This window comes from Petaurus breviceps, unplaced genomic scaffold, assembly GCF_028583685.1.
Source record: "Petaurus breviceps papuanus isolate PSGF00001 unplaced genomic scaffold, PetGlider_PUasm1.0 227, whole genome shotgun sequence".
NCBI lineage: Eukaryota > Metazoa > Chordata > Mammalia > Diprotodontia > Petauridae > Petaurus > Petaurus breviceps.
In genome coordinates this window covers 11,923,022-11,949,986 of record NW_027185896.1, presented here as the reverse complement: position 1 = coordinate 11,949,986, position 26,965 = coordinate 11,923,022, and the positions used below count along the sequence as shown (strand labels likewise).

Below are 26,965 nucleotides of genomic sequence, written 5' to 3'. Positions count from 1 at the left end.
AAGTGTTTTCCTCATAGTCATCCTGCATTATCCTCATTTTAGAGATGAGGAAACCTGAAGCAAAGAATGGTTAAGTGACTGTTCAAGGTCAGACGCCTACTAAGTGCTGAGAACCAGAACTCAAACCTGGGCCTTCTAGATGAGCTGAAGGAAATGGAAATGTTCAGCCTGGAAAGACTTAGGGAGGACAGGATAGCTGTTGTCAAGTACCAGAAGGGCTTTCACAGAGAAAAGGAATTAAGTTTCTTCTACTTGGCCCCATAGAACACTGCTGTGAGCAATGGGTAGGAAGGTCTCCATAGAGGTCCACTATAAAGAAAAACTTTCTAACAGAGCTCTCTAAAAGTGGGATGGGCTACCTCAGGAAATAGTGACCACTCCATCACTGGAGGCCTTTAAGTGGAAGTTGGATGACTGCTGGTCATGGATGTTATCAGGGATTTCCTGCTTACAGATGACTTGTGAAGTCCCTCCCACCTCTTGATTTGAAGCCCAATCATCTTTTCACTATAGGCTAATAAATGTATATCAGACAAATCGGCCCAGAAAAGGGAAAAGGATGATCCTTTTAGGATCCAAGGAGCCATAACAACTGAAATCTCTAGGTAGGTGGAAGTGATTCTAAGGTCAAGAAAAGATGGTCCAAAGCCCAGGGGAGAAGTTTTTGTAGCCTTTACCCTATACATGGGCCTTTATGATTCAGGAAAGGCCAGAGAACATCAGAGTAACTGTAGAATCAGTACCCAGAGAAGTATTGGGCCAGAGATGGATGGATGCTGATACCCCTCCCCCCTTTCCCCCCACTGTCCCAACACTGTAACCACCTTTAGAAGCAACTTCTAAGAAGGCCTTCACCCAGACAAAGCTGAAGCAAGGCTGAAATGAGGCTGGGACTCAGGAACTGTCAGGAAGTAGGACAAGGTCTCTCCTGGGTCTGGCAGCCTAGTCATCTTTGGACTTCAGTTTATGCCTCATTATCTTGGAATAACGGGATCACAGAATTTCAAGGGGAAGGGACCTTAGAAGCCATCTAGCCCAAACCTCATCTTCACCAATTCTACAGATGAAAAACTGAGGCACAGAGAGGGGAAGTAATTTGGTAAAGTCACTCCATCAGTGAGAGGCAGAGTTTAATTCCTCCTGACTCCCATGTCCAGTGTTCTTTCTACCACACTACATTGGCTCCTAAGGAAGCTGCCTTGTAAAGGTTAGTACATTCCTGCCCTGGCCACACTGAGAAGGGAAGAAAAGCTCTGGCCAGATAGGTACTGAGGAAGGCTGGGGATAGTGGAGTTCAGTGGTTGACCCAGCTTAGAATGGGAAGAAGCCCTGGAAGAATCCAGAAGCTAAGGTTGGCAGAGGAGGGGCAAGACCAGGATGGGAGAGCCAGGGACAGCAGAGGGTGCTGAGTCTTGCCTGTCTTTCAGAACAAGGGCAGAGCAGGCTCATAGCACAGAGCCCGGAATATTAACATTGCTAAGCATATCCCTGAGTCTAGGACTGTTAAGAAGAAAATGCTTTGTTAACATTAAATCACATTTATAGAGCATTTTATCATCATCATGATTATTAAAATGTCACACATCAGAGCCTTGAATGCGACAGCTCACATCAGACCCGCAGGAGTACAGGACGCCACAACCAAATTCAGAAAGAGACATCCAGAAATTCTGTTTGCTGCCACACCCAGTGCAATGAACGGGCTGAAGCCCTCCTGAAAGGCTCCTCAGGACCCCCAAGACTGCCAACAGGAAGAAAGATGAGCCCTGGAGAAAGTACTGTCACTTCCTATCACCCCTCAGACACCATGGGGAGTCAGTGCACCACTTGGCACCACAAGCCTTTGAGATTCTTATATCCCACCCTTAGCCCCCACATCATCTAATAACCCTCTCCCCAATCCTAACCACACCTGGCTCCTTCCACATACCCCAAAAGTAAGGGATGTTAATAAAAAGTCAATTCCTTGTTTCCCTTCTTTCCTGACCCACTCCTGTCCCCTGGCATTGGAGGAGACACCAAAGGAGGAAGCCCAAGTGCCAGGGTCTCATAATCTGGACCTTCTTGTCCAACTTCACCCCTCCTTTCCCCAGCTCAGTTTTGACTTCATCACCACTGGGCTGGGTGTCTGCCTGTTTCCTGAGTTCTCTAAGAATATCCTGACCTCCCTCACCCACCCTAGCTTTCCCCAGACGGCGCCAAATGGACCCACAGACCAAGACCCAGACAGACCAACAGCAGAGCTCCAAATCCCTAACCAGGGAGGGGCTGCTGTGTGACATTCCTTTGACAAAGCTGCTCAGGGACACTGTCGCAGCTATGCAAAGCCACACGCAGAAACATGCACACACAGATACAAGCAGGGTCTCACAAATACTGACAGCCATGGGAATATATAAACTGTTACAACTGGAAAGACCTTAAAGATTATCTAGTCTTTCATTTTACAAAATGGAGAAACTGAGGCCCAGAGAGGTTATATGACATACCCAAAGGTATACTTCTGTGAAGAGGCCGTGTACAGAAGGTCAGTGTAAAAGGTTCCTCCTCCCCTCACAACCCACAGAGGGGGAGAAGTCAGAGCCAGAAGTGACCCCAACTATTGTCAATTAGAAGCCCCAAATGATAGAATGACAAATGTCTCTCTAGCAGAGGGAACCTACTAATTTCTCTGTCTCAACCTACACACACACACACACACACACACACACACCCCCATTCATTTACTTCTTCCCACCCACACACATTTAGGCTTTGGTCTTAAAGATTCAAGGCCCAGCCTTGCCAAAGGCAAAAATCTTCCTGTTCCTCAGACCAGAGCTCTCCACGAACAGGAATTTGTCCATAATCACACCGGACTCTTCCCAGTGGGGAAAGGTCCGTTCCTTAGACTGGAGGCTGAACTGCACAGCCGGCCCACAGCTGCTATTTCTCCAAATTTAAAGGGTTATTTCTGTCCTGAGAGCTGGTTTGAGAATAAGATGATGCTGGCTACAGACAAGGGGCACTCCCAGTCCTTCTCACAAACCTTCTCAAATACCAATACCCCTTTCCTGACACCTAATTCAGAGTCAATCTACCTGAAGTCTCACAAGACGGGGGATGTAGGAGAGGATAGCATGGGGGGGGGGGGGCCGTCCACCATCACCTTCCTAAGGTTTTGGGGATAACATGAGAGTGGAGAAAGAGCTAAGAGGGAAAGGTGAGAGTTGTGAACCCCTACTGGGCCAAGAATGCAGGCCTCCCTTCATCCCATCTCCCCTCCCCACAATCCCAAGAAGCCAGTAATGCCCAGCACAGAGAAGAGGACCTAGCAGAGGGAGGAGATCAGAGGACATGCCTACCCTTCCCATGCACGCCCCGGCTCAGTTTCCCCGGGCCCCTCCCTCTAAGGTCCGGTCACGGGGCCCCTCAGAAGGCTCCACAAGATTGGGAGAGGAAGGAAGAGAAGCCTAGAGTCTGCGAAGTTGCCGCGTTGTAGAGGTTTTTTAGGGGGCGGGGCTCTTCCGGAGGAGAATGAAGAAGAGAGGAAGAAACGCCGACCTGGAGAGAGCCCAGGGATGAGGGATGTGCAGCTGGGGTGCCGAGGACGAGGCGGGGGCTGTAACGCAGATCCAGGCCCAGTGAGGAATGGCCCCCGGGGGAGGTAGGGGAGGTCAGGGAGGGAGGCCGGGGCCAGGGGATGCGATGGGGACCAGGGCCGGGCGCGGGAGTGGGCAGGGCGGGGGCGGGCCGCAGCGAGCCGGGGTCAGGGCCAGGCTCAAGGGCAGGGCCAGCGGGCGCTGGGGGGCAGCTCTGACCTGCAGGCGCCGCAGGTAGGCCGGGGGCACGTAGCCCGTCTCCCCGCTGCGGGCCCGGGTCGCCAGCCACCAGTGCGGGCTGCTGTGCTCCAAGATCAGGAAGGTCTCCCCCTCGCCGAAGGGCAGCGAGTTGGGCTCCGACGAGCGGAAGGCGTACACCGAGCGGTACATGAGGCCTGGCCGCCGCCGTCGCGGGTTGGAGGGTCCAGGAGCCGGGAGCCGGGGACGCCGGGGTCCAGGGGCTGCCGCGCGCCTGCTCCGCCCCGTGACACAGCCGCGTGCGCGCTCCCGACTCCCACTTCCACCCTCACCCCGTCGCGGAGCCCCGCCCCTGGGGGCGCGCCCGGCCCACGCGCGAGAGCGCGGCCACCCTGGGCCCCGCGTCTCCCCAGGCCTGGGAGTGGGGACTTCCACGCCGCCCCACAGGCCCCTAGACCCCAGGACTGCCCCGAGATTGGAATGGGGAAATATGTGAATAATGAGAAACAATGACAGGCGGACACGGAGTCACGCGAAGGGGAGGTGCCAGAGCTACAATGACACACTCAATTACAGTCACCACCACCCCCCTCGCGTGGCACCCTGAAAGCTATCGCCAGGTACAAGATACCCTTTGTTCCTGCATCTATTCAGAACATCACCTTGAGGTCTCACCGAGGTATCCTCTAGCAGAGGAAATAAACTTGACAACATCAAATGAGTAAACATTCTCATTCATAAAACAATAACAAAGTAAAATGTGCAAATATTTCTTGCAACCAGTCTATAAATCTTAATAGATTGAATCCTAGGCCGCTATCCGTGGTACATAAAAATTAACACAAGGGCATGCAGCTAGGTGGCACAGTGCTTAAAGTTTCGAACTCTCCCCTGTTGCTGCCATACATTGGAGGGGCAGCAGATGGCACAGTACGGAGAATGCCAGACCTGGAGTAAAGAATATCTGAGTTAAAATCTAACCTCAGACACTTACTAACTGTGACCCTGGGCAAGTCACTTAACCCTGTTTGCATCAGTTTCCTCATCTATCAGATAAGCTGGAAAAGGAAACGGCCAACCACTACAGTGCATTTGCCAAGAAAATCCTGAATGGGGTCACAAAGAGTTATGCTCAACTGAACAATGGCAACATACAGTTATTAAGTATCAAATATCAGAATTTGAACCCAACTTTCTCCTGACTACAAACCCAGCATGCTATCCACTATGCGACACTCTGTCCTGCTAGGCAAAGAACAATAATAACTTATCATTTATGTAGCACTTTAAGGCTTGCAAAGTATTTCACAAATATTAGCTCATTTTATCCTTACAACATCCTATAAGTTGTGTTATTATTATCCCCATTTTACAGATGTAGAAACTGAAGCTGAGAGATGAAGGGATTTGCCCAGGGCTACATAGCTGGTAAAACATCTAGATGGTGGGGTGGCTAGGTGGCCCAGGGAATCCAGGGAATAGAGCACCGGCCCTGGAGTTGGAGGACCTGAGTTCAAATCCGATCTCAGACTCTTAATATACTAGCCGTGTGACCTTGGGCAATCACTTAACCCCAATTGCCCTGCCCTCCCCCATCGAAAAAGCGCAACCCCCCCCCCCAAAAAAAAAAAAAACAACAGCTAGATGGCTCAGTGGATAGAGCACTGGGTCTGGAGTAAGTAAGACAAGTTCCAATAGACACTCACTAACTCTGTGACCTCTGTTTGCCTTCATCCAAACCATTCTAGCATCTTTGCCAAGAAAACATGGAGAGTATTGCTTCACAAGGTCACAAAGAGTTGGATAGGACTGAACAACAACACAGCTAGTAAGTGTTCTGAGGCAGGATTCCAATTCAGGTCTTCTTGACTCTGAGAACAAGGCTTTACAAGGAGATGGTACCAAAACTGAACCTTGAAAAGATTTTAAGAGGAGATTCATAAAGCACATTGCTATTCTTAAAGCGTGACATCCCCTTATTTGCTTTTTTTTTTGGAGAAGGGAAGGCAGGGTAATTGGGGTTAAGTGACTTGCCCAAGGTCACATAGCTAGTTTTTTGTGTTGTGTCTGATTTGAACTCAGGTCCTCCTGACTCCAGAGTTGGTGCATGACCTAGCTGCCCCTCATCCCCTTATTTGAGAAGCTCCAGTGGTTCATTATTGCCTCTAGGAAAGAATACACTTTAAGCCCTTCACTGACTCTCTTTTCAGAAAGAAACTATTGGATGTATTTCTGAATACCTCTCCTTTGCCCTGGCTATCTCCCATGCCTGGAATGTCCTTCCTCACTTCCACCTCTTGGAATCCCTAGCTTTCTCCAAGGCTCAAATGTTACATGAGGAATTTTCTTTAATTCATCTCAACATGTTATATTCTTCTACCAGAATATAAGGTTCTTGGGGGCAGAGACTATTTTTTTTGTATCCCTGGTACTTAGTACAGTGACTTTCATATAGTATACACTTAATAAATGCTTGTTCAATTGAGGAGATGAGGAGGGAGTGGTTTCCAGGCATGTTAGACAACTTGTGCAAATATGTAGAGTCAGGACATAAAAGATTGAATTCTGGGAATATGTATTGGTATAGCTGGACTAGAATATATAGAGCATGAAGGGAAGTAATGTGGAAATAAGGCTGGAAATGTAGATTGGAGCCAGATTATGGAGGACCTTGAAAGTCAGTCTAAGGTATTCATATTTTATCCTAGAGGCAATCGAGATCCACAGGGAAGTGTCATATTCAAACTTGTACCTTGGGGTAAGCTCTATAAATGATGGACTGGAAGCAGGAAGATCAGTTAGGATGTTATTACAATATTGTGGGTAAGAAGTGATGCAAACATAAGCTAAGGTGGTGGGTTAAGTGAGTAGAGTGAAGGGAATGAACGTGAGGGATGTGGAAATAGAACTGACAAGACTTACTCAATGTTTAGATGGAACAGGTGAAGGATAGGGAAGAGCTAAAGATGACAAGCTGTGACTGAGCCTAGGGTGGAAAAAACACTCTGTGGGACAAGCACATAACTGAGTTCCAGCCAAGTCCTCGGCCTAGCATCCTTGTTTTACCACACACCCCCTGAAAGGGCAGGTTCCTCGATTTTAACAGTCCAAACCTGAGTGGAGCAAAGCTGTGGCTCTGACAATTGCATCCTACCGTGTTTCCCCGATAATAAGATGTTGCGGGCGTTTGCCCTTACAACAGATCTAGACAACTAGCCCTACGGCCCTCTTACTTACCCATCCCGGGTCTTCGGTCGTCACCGGCCCCTCACGGGGAAAAACACCAGACAGAAGGCGGAGGAGTGAAGTGGGGTGGTTTATTCTTCAGCAGTTACATGGCGGAGAGAGAGAGTGAGCCCTCTCACACGAGAAAATATATAGCGAATCTGAGCCAATCACATCGCAGTCTTACATTTATGGCCTTATATGGTGATCACCCCATGGCCTTATATGGAGATCACCCCATCAAGCTTATACATATTCATTCAAAGCAACCATGGCACCGCCCATAAACCCCTCCCCCTCCCCCATCAATAAGACACTGTCTTATTATTTTTTTGGACAGAAAAACACCAGAGGGCTTATTTTCAGGGGAGGGCTTATTTTAATGAACATTGACAGCAATATTAATAAACAGGTAAATGTGAACAAAAAAATGTACCTTTATTCAATAATGAATTCAATAAAGAACAGGATGACGCGCTCACTGCTGCAGCTCTGATTGGATGCAGCAGTGAGTGCGTCATCCTGTTCTTTATTGAATTCATTATTGAATAAAGGTATGTTCATTAAAATAAGCATAGTGCCTGCTACAGAGTAAGCACCATATAAATGTTCGCTATTATAATCATTAGTAGCGGTACTATTATCAGTAGGGACATTTCTGTGACTGGGGGAATTGTACAGAACTAGGACTACCAGGAAACTGTTAACTTCTCTGTACCTCCATGTATCCTTTCTAAAATCAAACAAACAATTGCTGCTAGGACAAGGAGCTGGGGTACAGTACCCTCTCATCTTCCTAAAGGACTCCTCTTCTCTGGACCTGTGCACACAGTCAGACCATGTTCAGTCCTGGAAGACCATGGCCTCTAATGATATGAGAGCAATACTTCCTTTTATTACTCTCTCTGGTTTGTTAAGCCTCCACTCTGATGCTACAGGACCAAATTATTTAAAGTTTAGGTTTTGGCTCATGTCTAGATCTCCCTAGGGGGTTAGAGTGAGGAATTTTTTTTTAAAGTATCCATTGCACAATTGTAATGGGAATGTAAATTTTTAAGATCTTCCCTGCCCCTAGGCTAAAGTGCACCTGGAGCCTGGGGTGGGAGGCTTGTTTTTCAGTAGATACTTCTTGATTGGCCAGTGAGTCAATAAGGTTGTTACATTCTCTGAGCCAGGAGAAGGCTATATAAGTCCTGATGTGTAGCTTTGTTTTGGGGCTCACTTTGAGAAGTGTTCTGTGATTTGATCAGATCAAACTCTGGGAAGCCATTGTTGAGAGACCCTGGCTTTGAAAACCCAGATGTTGATTTGGTATGGATGTAATGGTTGGACAGTTTGGAAACTGTCTACTTGATCTGTTTCTCTGTCTTAATAATTCTGTCTGTATATTCTGAAGTTCGGGGTGCTGACCTTTTTCCCCTGAACTAGGTAAATGATACATATGTTTGACTGATTAAAGTAATCTTGTTAACCCATTTTGAGTTGCTTTCCTTTATCAAAGCAGATCCAAGAACCTGTGCTGGCAGCCACCCTGGGGACCCTGGGGTGCTTGCTGCTACAACAATATAAATGAGTTATGGGGTAAATATTTCTTTATAAATTAAATTTTATTTTTTCAATTATCAAGAGTTTATTCTTTTCTTCTCATCTCTCCTCCCCCGATTAAACAAACCAAAAACTCCCTACATAGTCAAGCAAAAGAAATGCCCATGTTAGCTATATTAAAAGAAGTGTCTCTCATTCTGCATTAGTCTATCACCTCTCAAAAGATTTGTAGCATTCTTCAGCATTGGTCCTCTGGAATCATACAATGTCATTGTATTGACCGGAATGCTTTAATCTCTCAAAATAGTTCTATTTTGCAATATTGATATATTAATGTTGCAATATTGATGTTATAGCATAAATTGTTCCCCTTTCTACACATTTTACTTTGGATCAGTTTATACAAGTCTTCCCATGTTTCTCTGAAATAATTTTTCTTCATTTTTATAATACAGTAGAATTCTATTATAGACATATACCATAATTAATTTATCCATTCCCCAACTGCTGGGCACCTCCTTAATTTTCAACACTTTCTTGCTACAAAAAGAGTTGCTATAAATATTTTTGTACATATAGGTCTTTTTCCTCTTTCTTTGATCTCTGAGGTATAAGCCTAGTAGTGGTATCATTTGGTCAATGGGTAAAGGGAGTGAAGAGAATAAACATATGTCAAGTGCCTACTATGTACCAGGCACTGTGCTAAGGGCTTTTTTTTTTTTTTACAAATATTATTTCAGTTGATCCTTTGTCAACTTTGCTAATCTGATAGGCATGAAAGTTGAACCTCAAAATTGCTTTAATTTGCACTTTACTCATTATTATTGATTTGGGGAATTTTTTCATCTGGCTATAGATAGCATGAATTTCTTCCTTTGAGAACTGCCTGTCCATATCCTTTGACCATCTATCAGTTAGGAAATGGCTCTTATTCTTACAAATATGAATCAATTCTATATACATCTTGGAAATTAGACCTTTATCATAAAAATTTGCTGTAAAGAATTTCCCCCCAGTTAACCATTTCTATATTTATGCAAGACCTTTTTAATTTATGTAATCAAAATTATCCATTTTATTTACTGTGGTCTTCTCTATCCCTTGCTTGGTCATTAAGTCTTCCCCTATATATAAATCTGAATGATAATTTCTTCCTTGCTCATCTAAATTGTTTTGATGTGACTTTTTGTATTTATCAGTTTGTCATTTATCTTGGTATAGGATGTGAGGTGTTGGTCTAAATCTAGTTTCTTCCAGATTGGTGTCCAGTTTTCCCAGATTTTTTTTTTCAAATAGCAATCCTGTAACTCAGTGGTTGTGGCCTTTAGATTTATCTCAAACTAGGAGCCTAGATTTGTTTGCTTCAGTGTGTTGTGTACCTAATCTGTCCCCCTGATCAGCCACACTATTTCTAATTTTTTCCCCCCAAGTCAATAAGAGTCAAGTGACTTGCCCAAGGTCACACAGCTAATACATGTCAAGTATCTGAGGGCAGGTTTGAACTCATGATTATCTTGATGATTACTGCTTTGTGGTATAGTTTGAGATCTAATACTGCTAGGCTCCCTTTCCTTCCCATTTTTTTTTTTTATTATTTCTCTTGAGAATCTTGACTTTTGGTTCCTCCAAATGAATTTGTTTTCATTTTTTCTAGCTTAAAGCAATCCCTTGGTAGTTTGGCATGACACTGAATAGATAGACTAATTTATATAATACTGTTATTTTTATTGTATTGACTTGGCCTACCCAAAAGCAATTAATATTTTGTCCAATTATTTATGTTTGTCTTTATATAAACAATATTTTGTAATTGTATGATATAGTTCCTGTATACATTTTGGTAGGTAAATTCTGAAGCATTTTATGTATTCTGTAGTTATTTTCAATGGAATTTCTCTATTTCTCCCTGCTGGCTTTTACTGATAATATGTAGAAATAGTGATGACTTATGTGAATTTAATTTATATCCTGAAACTTTGCTGTAGTTATTGTTTCAGTTAAATTTTAGTTGACTCTCTAGGGTATTCTAGGCATGCTATCATATCATTTACAAAAAGTGATCATTTTGTTTCTTCTTGCCTAGTTTATTCCCTTTTTAAATTTTATTGATCTAGTTAGTATTTCTAGTAGTCTATCAAATAGTAATGATGACAGTGGATATCCTTGCTTCACCCTTGATCTTATTGGAAAGGACTATAGTTGATTACAATTACATTCAATGCTAGAACTTAGTTTTAGATATAGACTATTTACCATGTTAAGGAAAGGTCCATTTATTTCTATTTTCTAATGTTTTTAAATGGAAATGAGTTTTGTATTTCATCAAAAGCTTTTTTTTGCATCTATTGATACAATATTATTTTTGTTGTTTTTATTATCAATATAGTCGATTATATTTAAGTTTTCGTAATCTTAAACAAGCCTGTATTCTTGGTATGAATCCAACCTGATAATAGTGTATAATCTTTGTGACATATTGTTATAACCTTTTTGCTAATATTTCATTTAAAATTTTTGCATCAGTATTTATTAGGGATATTGTTCTATAGTTTTCTTTCTCATTTTTTACTCTCCCTGGTTTATGTATCAAGACCATAGTTGTTATCATGTAAAGAATATAGTAGGGGCGGCCAGGTAGCACAGTGAGTAAGAGCACCGGCTCCAGTGTTGAGAAGACCTGGAGATCGAATCCCGGGCTCAGACACTTAGCACCCACCCAGAAACACCTGGCCGTGTAACCTTGAGCAAGTTACTTAACCCCAATTGCTTAGGGGTGGCCAGGTGGCTCAGCGAGTAAGAGCACCGGCTCCAGTGTTGGGATGACCTGGATCAAATCCGGGCTCAGATACTCAGCACCACACCCAGAAATAACTGGCCGTGTAACCTTGAGCAAGTTACTTAACCCCTATTGCTTAAAAAAAATATATAGTAGTATTTCTTCTTTTGCCATTTTTATAAATAGCTTTTTTAATATTGGAATTAATTGTTCTTTGAATGTTTGATAGAATTTACTTGTCAGTCAGTTAGATCCTGGGTTCTTTTTTTCACCTCTGAGAGTTGATTTATGTCTTGTTCAATTCTTGCTTTTTTCTTTGGAGGGCAGTTGGGGTTAAGTGACTTGCCCAAGGTCACGTGACTAGTTTTTGTGTTAAGTGTCTGAGTCCAGATTTGAACTTAGGTCCTCCTGACTACAGGGCCAGTGCTCTATTCACTGTACCACCTAGCCACCCCTGTTCAATTATTTTTAATACTGGGTTTAGGTTGTTTAAATTTTCTTTTTCTTATTCTTTTAAGCCAAATATTTGATATTTTTGTAAATATTCATTACAAATGAATTCCATTTAAGTTGTCAGATTCATTGGCATGTGGTTGAGTAAAATAACTTCTGATAATATCCTTATTTATTCTTCATTTGTTGGTCTTTATTAAAATTATACTAGTAATTTGTTTTTCATCTTTCTTTTTTGATCAAAGTGGCTAATAGTTTGTCATTATTGTTTTTTTTAAGCTGACTCCTAGTTTTACTTATTAATTCCATTTTTTTTAAAAATCCATTAATCTATTTAATTTTTGGTATTTCTAATTTTGATATTTAATTGAGATTTTTAATTTGTTGGGTTTTTTTAGTTGCATGCCCAATTCATTTATTATGCCCTTTTTCTCCTTTGATAGACAAAGGTGTTTAGACATAATTTTTCCCTTAAGGACTACTTTGACTGCATCTTTAAAATTTTGGCATGTTTTTGTTATTATCGCTAGTAAAATTATCATGCTTTGTTCTTTAACCCCCTAGAGAAATCACGTACTGCCAGTTGGTTTTTAATCCTTTCTTCAATATCTCTTTATTTAATATAGTTTCTATTTAATTGTGGTGAGTAAAGGACATGTTTAATATGCTTATATTTCTGAGGTTTGTATACCCTAATTCATGGTCAATTGTTTTTAATTTGTTTATTTTTAGTTTTCAACACTCACTTCCATAAGTTTTAAATTTTCTCTCCTTCTCACCTCTCCCTGCCTCCCCAAGATGGCATGCAATCTCATAGAGGCTCTACATATACATTCCTATTAAACATATTTTCACATTAGTCATGTTCTATAGAAGAATTAGAATGAATAGGAGGAACCATGAAAAAGAAAACAAAACAAAACAAAAAGAAAATAGGCTGCTTCGCTCTGCATTCAGACTCCAAAGTTCTTTCTCTGGATGTGGATGGCATTTTCCATTATGAGTCCTTTGGAATTGTTTTAGGTCCTTGAATTGCTGAGAAGGGCTAAGTCTATCAAAGTCAATCATCTCACATTGTGGCTGTTACTGTGTACAATGATTTCCTGGTTCTGTTCACTTTACTCAGCATCAGTTCATATAAGTCTTTCCAGGCTTCTCTGAAGTCTGCCTGCTCATCATTTCTCATGGAACAATAGTATTCCACTACATTCATATACTTCCCCAATTGATGGGCATCCCCTCAATTTCCAGTTCTTGGCCATCACAGAAAGAGCTGCTATAAATATTTTTTGTACATGTGGGTCCTTTTCATGGGCAATTTTTGTAAAGATGCCATGCACAACTGAGAATATGTGGACTCCTTTCCATTATTATTAAATTATTATCAAAGATCTATCATATCTAACTTTTCTACAATTCTTTTCAGGGCCTGTAGCAGCAAGCACCCCAAGCATCCTCAGGGTTGCTGCCACCACAGGTTCTTGGATCTGCTTTGATAAAGGAAAGCAACTCAAAATGGGTTAACAAGCTTACTTTAATCAGTCAGACATATATCGTTTACCTTGTTCAGGGGAAAAAGGTCAGCACCCCGAACTTCAAAGTATACAGGCAGAATTATCAAGACAGAAACAGATCAAGTAGACAGCTTTCCAAACTGTCCAGCCATTACATCTATACCCAATCAACATCTGGGTTTTTTCAAAGCCGAGGGGGGGGCCCTCTGGACAACGGCTTCCCAGAATCCAGATCAAATCACAGAACACTTCTCAAAGTGAGCCCCCAAAACAAAGCTACACATTAGGACTTATATAGCCTTCTCCTGGCTCAGAGAATGTAACAATCTTTTGGACCCACTGGCCAATCAAAAAGTATCTACTGAAAAACAAGCCTCCCACCCCAGGCTCCAGGTGCACTTTAGCCTAGGGGCAGGGAAGATCTTTAAAATTTACATTCCCATTACTGGGCCTCAATTTGTTTTTTGTTTGTTTTGTTGTCAGATTTGTATAGCTCTGAAAGGAGTACATTCAGGTTCCTTGCTATCATAGTTTTACTATTTCTTCTTGTTACTCCTTCAAGTTTTTCTTTTTGAGGCAATTGGGATTAAGTGACTTGCCCAGGGTCAAACAGCTAGTAAGTGTCTGAGTCTGGATTTGAACTCTTGACTCCAGGGCCAGCGCTCTATCCACTGAACCACCTAGCTGCCCAATTTTTTTCTTTAAGTAGTTACATGTTATGCCATTTGGTGTATATAGGTTAAGTATTTAAATTAATATCTTCTCATGAAACTGTAGTTTCCCTGTTAAGTTTAAGTATATTTTTGCTGTTTCCCAAAGCTTCCACTTTTCTATAGGCTTCTGCTTGCCCATCCAAATTATGTGAAATAAGTTCCCTTACTCTTCTCCCCTTCTGAATCTCCCCTTCTGAATCTCGTGTGCCTAATCTCATTGATCCACTCCTCTATTCCTCAGCCAGTACCAAGTAGTTTTGATGACTGCTGCTTTATAATACAGATTGAAATCTGGTATAGCTAGTCCACCTTCCCTAGCATTTCTTTTCATTAATTCCCTTGATATTCTGGACCATTTATTCTTCCAAATGAATTTTGTTACTATTTTTTTCTAGCTCTATAAAGTAGTTTTTTGGTAAATTAATTGGTATGGCACTAAATATATAATTTAATTTAGGTAAAATTGTCATTTTTATTATATTAGCTCGACCCAGCCACGAGCAATTGATATTTTTCCAATTAGTTAGATCTGACTTTATTTGTGTGAAAAGTTTTGTAGTTATGATCATACAGGTCCTGGGGCTGTTTTGGCAGGTAGATTCCCAAATATTTTATAATGTCTACAGTAACTTTAAATGGGATTTCTCTTTCTATCTCTTGCTGTTGAATTTCATTGGAAATATATAGGAATGCTGAGGATTTATGTGGGTTTATTTTATATCCTGCAACTTTGCCAAATTTATTTATTGTCTCAAGTAGTTTTTTACTTGATTCTCTAGGATTCTCTAAGTATATCATCATATCATCTGCCAAGAGTGATAGCTTGGTCTCTTCTTTGCCTAATTTGATTCCTTTGATTTCTTTTTCTTCTCTAATTGCTACTGCTAACATTTCTAGTACCAGATTGAATAAGAGTGGTGAGTGGACACCCTTGTTTCACCCCTGATCTTATGGGAAATGCTTCTAGCTTCTCCCCCATTGCATCATGATTTCTTAAAAACTGATATTGAGGTTCTTTTTTTTAGTCCCAGCTTTCAGGTAATCCAATGATTTTTTAAATTATCTCTCTTTGATGTGTTTTCTAGGTCAGTTGTTTTTAATATGAGATACTTTCATTTTCTTCTACTTTCCCTAACCTTTTGCTTTTGTTTTAATATATAATATAATAATATGTTGTTGTCTCATTAACTTTTGCTTGGTCCACTTTAATTTTTAGGGAATCTTTGATGTAAGGTTTTACACATCATATTAAACTGTTAATTCACTTTGCATGTCTCTCTAGTGCTCCTGTTTCTTTTCTAATTCTTTCCCCCTCTCCCACTCATTTCATTAATAAGGTAATTTTAAAACTTTTAAAAATTATTATTTCATTTCTTCTAGGAATTCTGACTGATCTTGTGGTCAAGTTATAGTTTGTTTTTGTTTTTTTGAGACTTTGCCTGTAGACATTTTGGAATCATTCTCTTCTAAGTTTGGGTTTAGGACATTGTTTATTCATTCTTCCAACTTTATTTTATGGATTGGGACTTTGTATTAGGGCTGTTGTTGTTTCAGTCATTTCAGTTGTATCTGACTCTTCATGATCCCATTTGGGGTTTTCTTGGCAAAAATACTGGAGTGGTTTGCCATTTCCTTCTCCAGCTCATTTTACAGATAAGGAAACTGAGGCAAACAGGATTAATTGACTTTCCTAGGGTCACACAGCTAGTAAGTATATTGGGGCTAGGCTTTGTGAATTTCTGGCAGGGCTATTATGGCCTTCTGTGGCCCTGTCCTGGCTTATCTGTTGTCTGACTGAGCCAATGCTGAGGCTGAGATTCTAATTCCCCTGTTCTGCTACTAGGTTCTAGCTCCCCCGATCCTCAAAGGAGTCCACATATCCTCTTTCTCAGTTCATGCTCAAGTCACTTACCTCAGTGTCATATTTGAGACTTTGTGTGGAAAAAAATGACCTACTCTTGTTTCTTCTTTGATTTTTGATCCTTTAATGGCACTTGTCTAAGATCTTTGTATAGTTGTCAGGAGAGCCGGACTGCATTGCTTTTTCCTATTTTGACTAATCTCCTTTAAGAGATGGCTCTTAATAAATTTTGACTAATCTCCCCTTAAGCATGGCTCTTAATAAATTTGCAATAGTGATCTCCAAAACCTAGAAAAGTCTTTTGATCTCAAAGATTCTGTGGTTGTGACTGTTGAATGTAGTAACTACCTTAACCTCACTGACCTCATAATTGGACCACATCTTGTAATACTGCTGGAAACTTACTGTACCTGGAACCTGTTCTTCTAATTAAACATCAATCACTCCCCAGCTTTTGGCTATTCTGCAAAACAACTTAACTCCACCCTATGGCTGCCCCTTCTGAGCACTCCTTACTGAAGTGTATATAAACCCTGCCCTTTTTGGGCACTCTTACACTCCAGGTCTCAGTGGTTTCCTGAATTGCAATTTTCTTGACTTGATTAAAGACCCTTGTTGCTTCTTTGGTAATTCTGTTCATTTCAGGCTGATGTAACCAAGTCAAAGGTGTTTCTGTCTTCTCTGAGTCAGTACTCACACCTTGAGATGCTATGTGACCCATTTACTTAAAGATTCTGCAAAATTGGCACTTGAAAGTTTCAAGCCATTTTCTTCTAACCAGAACAGCTCTTTTTATCAGTCTCTCCTCATATTCTTTCAGTTTCTTACCAAAGACAATGACGTCATCAAAATAGACCAAAATTTCCAGGTGGTTCATGTCTCAACTTCTTTCTTCATGTCTCTGGATAATGGCAGGTGCCCCTGAGAGGCTTTGGGGATTGGGTTTAAACTGGTAAAAATCCATCTGGGCAAATGAGAATAGACATCTTGTCTTCCCTTGCCATAGGAATCTAGTGGGAACTTCTGTATATGTCTAACAACGAAAACCATTGGCTGCTGTATGTAAGATGGATTTTGGTATAAGGTGGATTTTGTTATTCTTTTTAAGATGCTAGTTCCCAGGATTCATGGCCATAACAATCTCTAGTTCCCAGGATTTCACATTGTAAATAATCTCCACCATGCTTGTGCAGTGTCATATAATAGATATGTCACATAATATGTGTCATATAATATACATAATATAAACATTTGTGTTAAAGGTTGTAAGTACCCACTATGACTGCACAGTGAGATATAACAATGAGTTAATGTAAATTTGTGAAGCTATTAATGGCAAATTGCCTTCTTTGTCTGTTATCCTATAAATCAAGTAGGCACTGGTCAGTAAGTGGAGAATAGGAAAGCACAAGGGGAATGTGCATGTGTACTTGTCTCAACCGGCCCCCATTGAAGCTTGAGGGGATTTGTTAATATGTGTTAGTCTCGACTGGCCCCCATCAAGACTTAGGGGACCTGTAGGACTTGTAGCTCTTACTATATTCTCACTAAAGAGTAATTAGGGAATGCTGTAGGAGTTGGTACTACTATTATCAGCAATCTTCTTGAGAAGACTAAAATAAAGAAAGCTTATTTAACCCCTATTATGTCTCTGATCCTGTCTTCCTGTTTGCCCGGATTGAGTGAAGGAACCCCTGCTAGAAAAGCTCCCATGTTATCTGCCTCCTGCCTAACAGCTGCCTAACAGACAACCACAACACCTGGAACTCTCAGCATGGTGTGCTGATCCACAATTGTTCTTTCATCCAAAGTCCAGTGGTATATGCATATAAGCATTTTCTTCCATGCCCTGCCATAGGTAATACCTATGAGCTACTGAATTCCATGGTGATGTTGTTTGTCAGCAGGTCTCTGAGCTGGTCTTTGAGGTCATCCATCATAGATAAGGGAATTTTCCTAGATTACCTTCAGAATGGCATAGTGTAGATGATTTGCCTGTGGGTCCCTTCTCAGCCACATTCCATATCTCATGAAGTAAGAACACTCATATCCTCTTGCTGAGCATCTGTCTCAACCTTTCCTTCCATTCTTCTAGTACTAGGGAATCACTAAAGTCAAATTTTGGTAGCTCCACTTTTGAGATTGTAGAGCCTAGTGCTCCTATGACATTTATTGTCATCTCTTATTTCTCTTCTCCTATAAACCTCTGTACAGGTTGCATGGATGCTTATTGTGTTAAGCATCCCATTAATATATTGAACAGACTGGAATTGGTTCCATTTTGTGCTGACACCCTTTTTAACATTTTTTTATTTTTATTTTAAACTTTTTCTATTTTTCCCAATTCAATATAAAAACAATTTTTAGCTTTCATTTTTTACATTTTCTGAGTTCCAAATTCCCTCCTACCCTTCCTTACCTCCCCCCTCATGGAGAAAGCAAGAAATTTGGTAAAGGTTATACATGTGCAATCATGCAAAACATTTTTCCATATTAGTCATGTTGTAAAAGAAAATATAGACAACAAACCCAAGAAAAATAAAGTAAAAAGAAAGAAACAGAATACTTTGATCTGCATTCAGATTCCATCAGTTCTTTCTCTGGAGATGGATAGCATTTTTTTATCATAGGTCCTTCAGAATTGATGCTGACACTCTATTGCTATATTGTAGACATGGCTGTACCAGCAACTTCCTTGGGAAATTTCAAGCTCACTTACCTTTATGCATCTTATATATGGGATCCTTAGACATGAGTAACTTTTGTCTCTTAGTCCTCTAAATATAAGTCCTTGAAAAGCCCAAAAAGATATTTTTTTCTCAAATGTCTTTCATAGGATGACTAGAACATGATGGTCATTTGCATTCAACTTTTCAGGAAAGTAGTGCATTCCACAATCTCAGTCTTCAGGGTTACTTCTGTGTGGAGTCCTATGCATCCAGGTAGAATAGTCCCATGAGGAGTAAATCATAAGGTCATGCTCACTGCTTTCAAGGTCTGGGGTTACCTCATTCCTTCAGTCTCCTTCTCCCAATGCTGATTCTGTAGCTCTCGTTCTGAACTAGCAAAGCTACCTTCTGACTTTGAATGTATCTAAGCCTGCATGGTAGTTCTGCCTGTGATTTTTTCCTGATGGCAGTATTCATGTATTGGTCTGGCATGGTCTGCATTCTCTTGTCCTTTTATCTTTCCAAGAAAAAATGCCTTTTTTGCCCACAGGTATATCTCTCACTAGATTTTTTTGTTCTTTGGTGTGACTCCTTTGCCCAGTTTCTGTGGTTCATATAAGAGAAGATAATTGGTGATAATTGGGGTTGACTTTTTTCAAGCTAGGCTATCTTTGGGCCCTCTCCCAATTACTTGAAAGCTTTCACGTGATTTCTCAATTCAGCAGAAGTCAATGGCTGTTTCTTTGATATAGCAAAGGAATTCCCTTAAATATAATTCCCTTAAATCAGGCTATCCTTGCAGCTCTTTGTCTACTTGAGTCACATCTACTCTCTCATGGGATACCATTCCTCTTCCTACCAGTCTTGATAGGTGGCTGTCCACCTATAGCAAGATTTTGGATGACAATTTCCTTTTGCACTGCATAGTATTAACCTCACTCAGGAAACGCCATATTGGCCATCTGGCCAAGCCATAGAACCACACAAACTTTTGTAAGTGTCTTTGATATGTGATTCTAGGGTTTCTTTTCCCAAGAGCCTGCAAGTATTCAAATGTGAGTCCTTAGCTCACTTAGATGACTCCTAGCCTTGTAGGAGCTCTGTTTTATGCTTAGTGCAGACCTCTCTAAGTCTTCCCCATGAAGACAGAGGTCCCTTACAAGACTATCTTTACCTTGGGCCTATTATATCTGTCTGCAGTGAGGTATCTGATCTCAGTCCAACCCAAAAATGAGACTTCTCTGTGTGACCTAGTGGATCTATTTCTGTATGACTCAGGGGAACTAGCCTTCACTGTGTACACAGACAAGCTATTTATTTTGGTCATAAGGGACCCAGCTTTAGCCCTATCTAGAAGTAAACAGTCCCTTTCTGACACAAAAGACCTAGCTCTGACCTTTTCACAGGTAAGCTGCCCCTTTTGCTTCCAAGATCCCCTTCAGCTTCTTTGTTGTCAGCTATAAAAGGGAAGTTTATTTTCTCAACTCTTCTCTAGGGCCAAGTTTGGTCATTATAATTACATATCATTCAATTTCTTCTTACTGTTCTTTCTGTTTATATTTTTATCCCTGGTTATGCCTCTCTGCTGCCTCCCCCCCAACATACATCCATGGATCCCAGAGACACTATCATAGATAGAAAGGAGAACTGCAAGGCAGAGAAATACAGTGGGCTAGAATGTGCCCAAGCATGTGGGAGAGCCCTAGGTTCCTGATTTCACTGGCCTTGAAAGGAACTTCCATCCAAGCTTTTGGGGGCTGCACTGCTGAAGAGGTAATGAGATAGGGAAAAAAGGAAAGGGAGACTACTAGTGACTTCAACTGCCACAATTCTTCAGTTGAACCTGGCAGAGAACTTTTGATGGGTTATGTCTATTGCAACTAAAAGTAGGAGAAAGCCAGGTGGCAAAGTGAGATCTCTTTGTGGAATAGATGTGGAGGTGAGGAGGTGAGAGGAAGATGAGAGAAACAGATTGGAGCCAACCAGAAAGGCAAGAGTGGATTGGGATGAACTGGAAGTTTCATTTGATGAGAGTGAATGAAATCTTGTCTGTGGATTCTTTCTCCTCCATTTCCCCAGATTGCATGACTGTGGAAAGCCCTATTCCCTTTACTTGCCTAATTTCTTTCCTTCCCTTTAACTTTTTTTTTCTTTTTGGAAAGGGGAGGGCAGGGCAGTTGGGGTTAAGTGACTTGCCCAAGGTCATACAGCTAGTTTTTATGTTGTGTCTGAGCTTGAATTTGAACTAAGGTCCTCCTGACTCCAGGGCCAGTGCTCTATTCACTGTGCCACCTAGCCACTCCCTTTTTCCCTTCTAATAGGAACAGAGGAGGGGTGGGAGTACAAAAGATAGAGATAGCAACCAAGTCATAATGCAATAGGAACCTGCTGTTTGTTATTATTATTATTTCCTTTTTGGAGGGCAATTGGGATTAAGTGACTTGCCCAAGGTCACATGGCTAGTTTTTGTGTTAAGTGTCTGAGGTCGGATTTGAACTCAGGTCCTCCTGACTCCAGGGCCAGTGCTCTATTCATTGCGCCTAGCTGCCCCTTCTTTGTTATTTTAATGTATATTTGCTTTTGCATGTAGGTTGTACAGTAGATAGAGCACTGGACATGGGGTCAGGAAGAACTGAGTTCAAATTCAGTCTTAGACACTTACTAGTTGTCTGATCCTGAACCAGTCACTTAGCCTCTATTTGCCTTGATTTCCTCATCTGTAAAATGTGAATAATAATAATAACACCTAACTCCCAGGGTTATTGTGAGGATCAAATGAGATAAAACTCCTAGCAGAGTGCCTGGCACATAGTAAGCACTATACAAATGTTAGCTACTATTGTTATTATAATTATCATCATTACTATCAATTATGCTGTGCTATTTGACACCAACACATTATACAGCCAATAATTGATATTACAATTTGGGAATTTAAGACTGAGGGAAGGGAAAATCAGTCCATGGGTGACAATGGGGGTTGATCCAATAAGAGAATTTTGCAATTTGGGGGAGTGTAATTTCTGAGTATCTTCCTGAGCATTTGAGAAAAAGTAAACAAGAAGATGAGCCCTTTGGGAGAGCATGGCTGAATACACCTTTTGACATTGCTTGTAGCCTAGCAACAGATGACATGCCCCATCCTTTTCTTCATATTGTCACTACAAGTATTTTTAACATCAGTTTTACAGATAAAATAGTGCTAGACTATGGAGGACCTAGAATATCAGGCAAAATATTATAAATTAAAGAAAGAGTGACCTAGTCTTCTATTTCTCTTTACTATGTGTCCTACCAATATTGTTTTTCTTCTCTGTGTATCATTTGTTTGTGTCTGCTTTCTGTGACTTCCCTTCCAGTGTTCATTGGGATCACTTCCCACTCTCATGCTTAATCGTGTTGCTGTCCCCTGGAATCTTGTGTCCTCTCTGAGAGAGCTGTTCCCTCCTCATGAGTTCTTTCTCTGAGACACTATATTCTCTAATTGATAATTTCCTGGGTGATTTATTTAGTTAATAAAAATACTAAGATACTTCATTGAATCTGTGATCTCATTTGTGTGGGTATTTTTCCATAGGTGTAGATTGACATCTATTCATGACTTCTCATCCTGTGCAACTCTTGTTCACGTTGTTCCAAAAATTCTCTGTAGTCTGTTGTAAGTCTTATTCTTTTTTTAAAATGAAATTTTACTGATCTTTCTTTATATCACCCCCATTTTTCAGTGTATTCCTCTCCCAATCTTCTCCCAGAGAGCCATCACATATAACCAAGAATTTTTAGAAGAAGAAAAAAATTCCTAAAACCAATCATTAGAGCACTGGCCCTGGAGTCAGGAGGACCTGAGTTCAAATCCGGCCTCAGACACAACACAAAAACTAGTGACAGACAAGTCACTTAACCCCAATTGCCTTCCAAAAGGCAAAAAAAAAAATTTAAAAAATAAAACCAATCATTATATCAAAAAAGTCTGATCTTATATGGAATGCTCATATCCACAGTCCAATAAGCAGAACCAAGAAAACAATATACACAGTGACCTACAACATAAAAAGAAAATGCACACACAAAAATAAATAGTGAATGTTGCAAAAATTTAAAATATTTTTATTCATGTCTTGTTTTTTACATAATCATAGTTATTACCAGCATCTTTCCTCTTCCCCCTCCCTGAGAGCTATCTCATATAACATAATACTTTTTAAAAGAAGAAAAAAAAGTGAGCATAACTAACAGATGCATTAAAAAGTCCAAAAACATGTGTAGTAACACCTGTGGACCTTCCATCTCTATGAAGGGGGAGGTTGGCAGTGTCTTCTAATCTCTTCATTCAGGTCTCACTTGACCATTATAATTTTGCTATTTATTTTTTATTTTTTGGAATGTGGTCTATTTTTTCCATTTGCTTTTGTTGTAGTTATTATGGTGTATATTTTCTTGGCTGTGTTTATTTCACTCCACATGAGTTCATGTAGAGCTTTCCTTGCTTCTCTATATTCACCACAAAAATAATTTATTATAGCACAGTAACATTACATTACATTCATCCCACAATTTGTTTAGCCATTCTTCAATTTATGGGGCATCTACTTTGTTTCCAATTCTTAGCTATCATTTTCAAAACATGCTACTATAAATATTTACATACATATATACATACGAATATACAGAAATGTATGTATGTATCTTGGATATTAAACCTTTATCAGGTTTATAACCACTTATTTACTGAGGAATGGCTTTATGGAATATGTTTATACATACATATATACATATGAATATACACAAATGTATGTATGTATGTATCTTGGATATTAAACCTTTATCAGAAAAATCTGAATCAAAGATTTTTTTTTACCACTTCAGCACTTCCCTTATCTGATGCATTTTTTCTGTTTTTTAATTTCATGTAATCAAAGTTACATTGCATTGGTCAAAGCAAGTAACTGCCAGACTGCTTTTCAATTTTCACATTAGTGTTTTTTTAATCAAATAGGGAGTTTCTTCTTAGGTAATTTATGTTTTTCTAATTTATCAAACACCAAGTAATTGAGTTCCAGCATTTTTGATTCTCTCTTGTCTAGTCTGTTCCATTGATCTGTTTTTTAACCAATACCAGAAAATTTTGATGACTGCTGCTTTTATAAGCAGTGTGAGGTCTGGAAGGGCTATTCCCCCCTCATCACTATTCATCATTTACCTTGATATTCTAGACCTTTTGTTTTTCAAATGACTTTTTATTATCATTTTATCAAGTTCTTTTAAAGTATTGTCTTGGTAATTTGATTGGTATATAATTAAAAGTATAAATTAACTTTGGTAGTATTATAATTTTTATCATATTGGCATGGTCCAGTCATGTGCAATATTACTCCAGCTATTTAAGTTGTTCTTTATTTTTTTTAAGGAGCACTTTGTAATGTTATCTATACAAGTATTTTGTGTGTTTTAGTAGGTCTATCCCCAGATAGTTTATCTATTTTGTAGTTATTTGGAATGGGATTTCCCTTTCTATTTTTGCTTCTTTGGTTTTATTATCATAACCTAGAAATGCTATCAATTTTTGAGGGTTTATTTTGTCACCCCAAAACTACTGAAGCTATTGTCTCAACTAGTATCTTTGCTTATTCCCTAGTATTTTCCAAATCATATCATCAGCAAATAGGGATAGTTTAAATATTGCAAATTATAAAGAAAAAGCATGACTTGAAAGAAGAGAGATGAGAAGACACTCCCACACCAACCCTTAACAAAGCTGGGAGATCTATAAATGTGGAACCAAAAGCAGAACCAAGAACACAAGACAGTTTTACTTCAAAACCTTTCCCTAAACCTTCTCCCCCTTCTCTCAAGTGCCATGGAGATACTAGATTCAGGCTGCACAAGTTTGTTCAGGCCTCAACAGCCAGTATGGTCACAGCCCTTTAGGAGCAAAAGGCTGCCAGGAATTGCAATCCAACAGTACCAGTGTTATGTGCAAAATTCTAAACTGGCAGTGCCAGAGAAGACAGCCTCTGCTAGTGCCAAGGAAAGCAGTCTCTAAACTGCCGGTGCTGGGCCAGAGAACTAAGGAACAGAGGGAGTGGGATAAATCAACATGACAGTATACCATGTCGGGAGGGGGGAGGCAGATAGCATTCTACCAAGCTTGAGGGAAAGAGCACAGATCCCAGTGGGAGCCAGATCTACCACCCAAAGTCAATTAGGACAAAAATATAGGATGGTGAACTGTGAAGTACCCAATGAGGAAAGACTAAGACACTTGAGATCCAGGACCTCCAAAAGAAACTAGGAGGGAGAGAGTCAGGAAGTGAATAATAAGAAAAATAAAGGAGTAAAAAGACTGAAAGTACCAAAGATCCTGGATCACAAACAGATAATAGGAAAAACAGTAACAAAAGAAGGAAATATGGCCTCTAGATCTAGTAAATTCATTCCATCGTTTATGAATAAATACTGCAAAACAAAGGAAAATGATCCAACACTTGAGACAGAATTTCTTGTAGAATTTGAGAATAAGAATCTACAATATGTTGTTCCTGGGCTTTTTAAAAGAGAAATGAGAATTATGAGAGCAGAGTTTATGTCCTGAACAACAAAAATAATGAATGGCATAGAAAAACTTGAATCTGAAATGGCAAGCTTCAACAAAGAAACAAAAGAGAGAACAATAGATTGGGCATGCAAAGTATGCAAAGGTGAAGGAAGATCTAGAAGAAAAGCAAAAACAAACAAACAACCCAGAAAATATTCTCAGTATACAAGCAAAACATGATCTCAAAGACAAAACGAATAGAGACAACCTAAGGATCTTCCAGAAGAACGCAATGAAACAAAAAACCTTAACACCATAATGAAGGAAATAATTTTTAAAAAATTAATAAATAATAAAATAATTTAAAAAATAATAAAAGGAAATAATAAAAGCCTAAGAACTTCTGAACATAGAAAATGACATCCCAATGAAAGAATTCACAGATCTCCTTTAGAAAAAACCCCAAGGCTACAAACACTAAGACACTCAGTGGTTAAATTTAACAATTCAATTCAGAACCAAGGTTTGTAAGACATCAGGAAAAAGACCATCAAATAAAAAGGAAAGGACATTTGAATAACACAATTCCTGCACCCACTAGAAAAAGGAGGAGATAATGGAATGATGTATTCCAAAGAGCAATGGAACTCAGGATGCAGCCCAGCATGACCTATCCTGTAAATCTGAGCTTAACCTTCAGGACAAAAGATGTACTTTCATTAATAAGAAAGAGTTTGAAATATTTTAGAAAGAAAACCAGAACTTGGGATTGTTTCTCAAACACCTCAAAAAACAGAAATGTAGGAAGAGTGAATAAGTACAGGAGGCAAGGACAGCAACAACAGAAAGACGAGTAAGAGACTTCTTTCTAAAGGTACACAAGTAGACAGGGGGTTAAGGTGGAAATATGGTAACAAGTGAAATGACAGTGTCATACAAGTAATGGTGAAAGGACACGCTGGAGGATTTAGTGGTTGAAAAATCTACTTGTCCTCAGAGGGGAGAGCTGGAATCCCAGGGAGCTCCTAGAGCAGTGGGAAACCATGGACACAGAAAAAAGTTCAATGAGAGGTTGGAGATCAGTGGTGGGGAAGGAGTCTCAAACCATGGCCTACTGTCCTCTTTGACACCTGCAATAACCAGCATTGTTCTGAGAGTGAGGCACAATGAAAAAGGAGAATCCATGGGGTAAATTCTATAAGGCAGTGGCAGAAAGGATCTAGAGGGGAAGGCCTAGAATGGTTATCTTGAAAGCTTTGATTGAAATTAAATACATGCAAAATATCTAAATTAGGTATGCAACAATGGGGTTTAGGACAGGAACAACTAAGGAAACCGGGAAGTCTCTTTAAACTGTTTCCTTTGCTTTCAGAAAAGCCTGGAAAGACTTACATGAACTGATGCAAAGTGCAGTGAGGAGAACCAGGAGAACATTGTACACAGTGACAGCAATGTTATAAGGATGATCTACTGTGAATATCTCAACTATTCTCAGCAATACAGTAATCCAAGAAAATTCTGAAGGACATATGATGAAAAGTGCTGTCCATCTCCAGAGAAAGAACTAGTGGAGCCTGAATGCAGAATTGAAGATAGTTTTTCTTTTCCTTTTTCTTTCACAGCATGATTTACAAGAAAATGTGTTTTACATGAATACATATGTATAAGCTATGTCAAACTGCTTGTCTTCTTAATGGGGGAGAGAGGAGGGAAGGGAGAGAATTTGAAACTCAAAATTAAAAAAAAGAATGTTAAAATTGTTTTTACATATAATTGGGAAAAAAATAAAATCTTAAAAAAATTGTTTCCTTAAAATATCTGTTTAATTGAATAAAAATCAGCAGATAGTTATGGGAGGAGGGGAATATGCTAATGACCTCTCGATGAAAAGGTAA

General features: G+C 40.0%; 1 protein-coding gene and 1 long non-coding RNA gene across 2 annotated transcripts in view; one reads left to right on the top strand and one right to left on the bottom strand.

Moving 5' to 3' along the window:
* Positions 1–4,070, bottom strand: part of NCKIPSD (NCK interacting protein with SH3 domain) — a 29,666-nt gene extending 25,596 nt beyond the window's left edge. Inside the window, exon 1 of the mRNA XM_069095783.1 lies at positions 3,801–4,070. Within this exon, the coding sequence (XP_068951884.1) occupies positions 3,801–3,971 (171 nt within the window). The 5' untranslated portion in view covers positions 3,972–4,070. The remainder of the gene's footprint in view (positions 1–3,800) is intronic.
* LOC138167122 (uncharacterized) lies at positions 2,391–26,885 on the top strand. Its single transcript, XR_011169806.1, has 2 exons — positions 2,391–3,646; positions 26,443–26,885. It is a non-coding gene; the product is annotated as an uncharacterized lncRNA (long non-coding RNA).
* Positions 26,886–26,965: the final 80 nt, after the last annotated feature.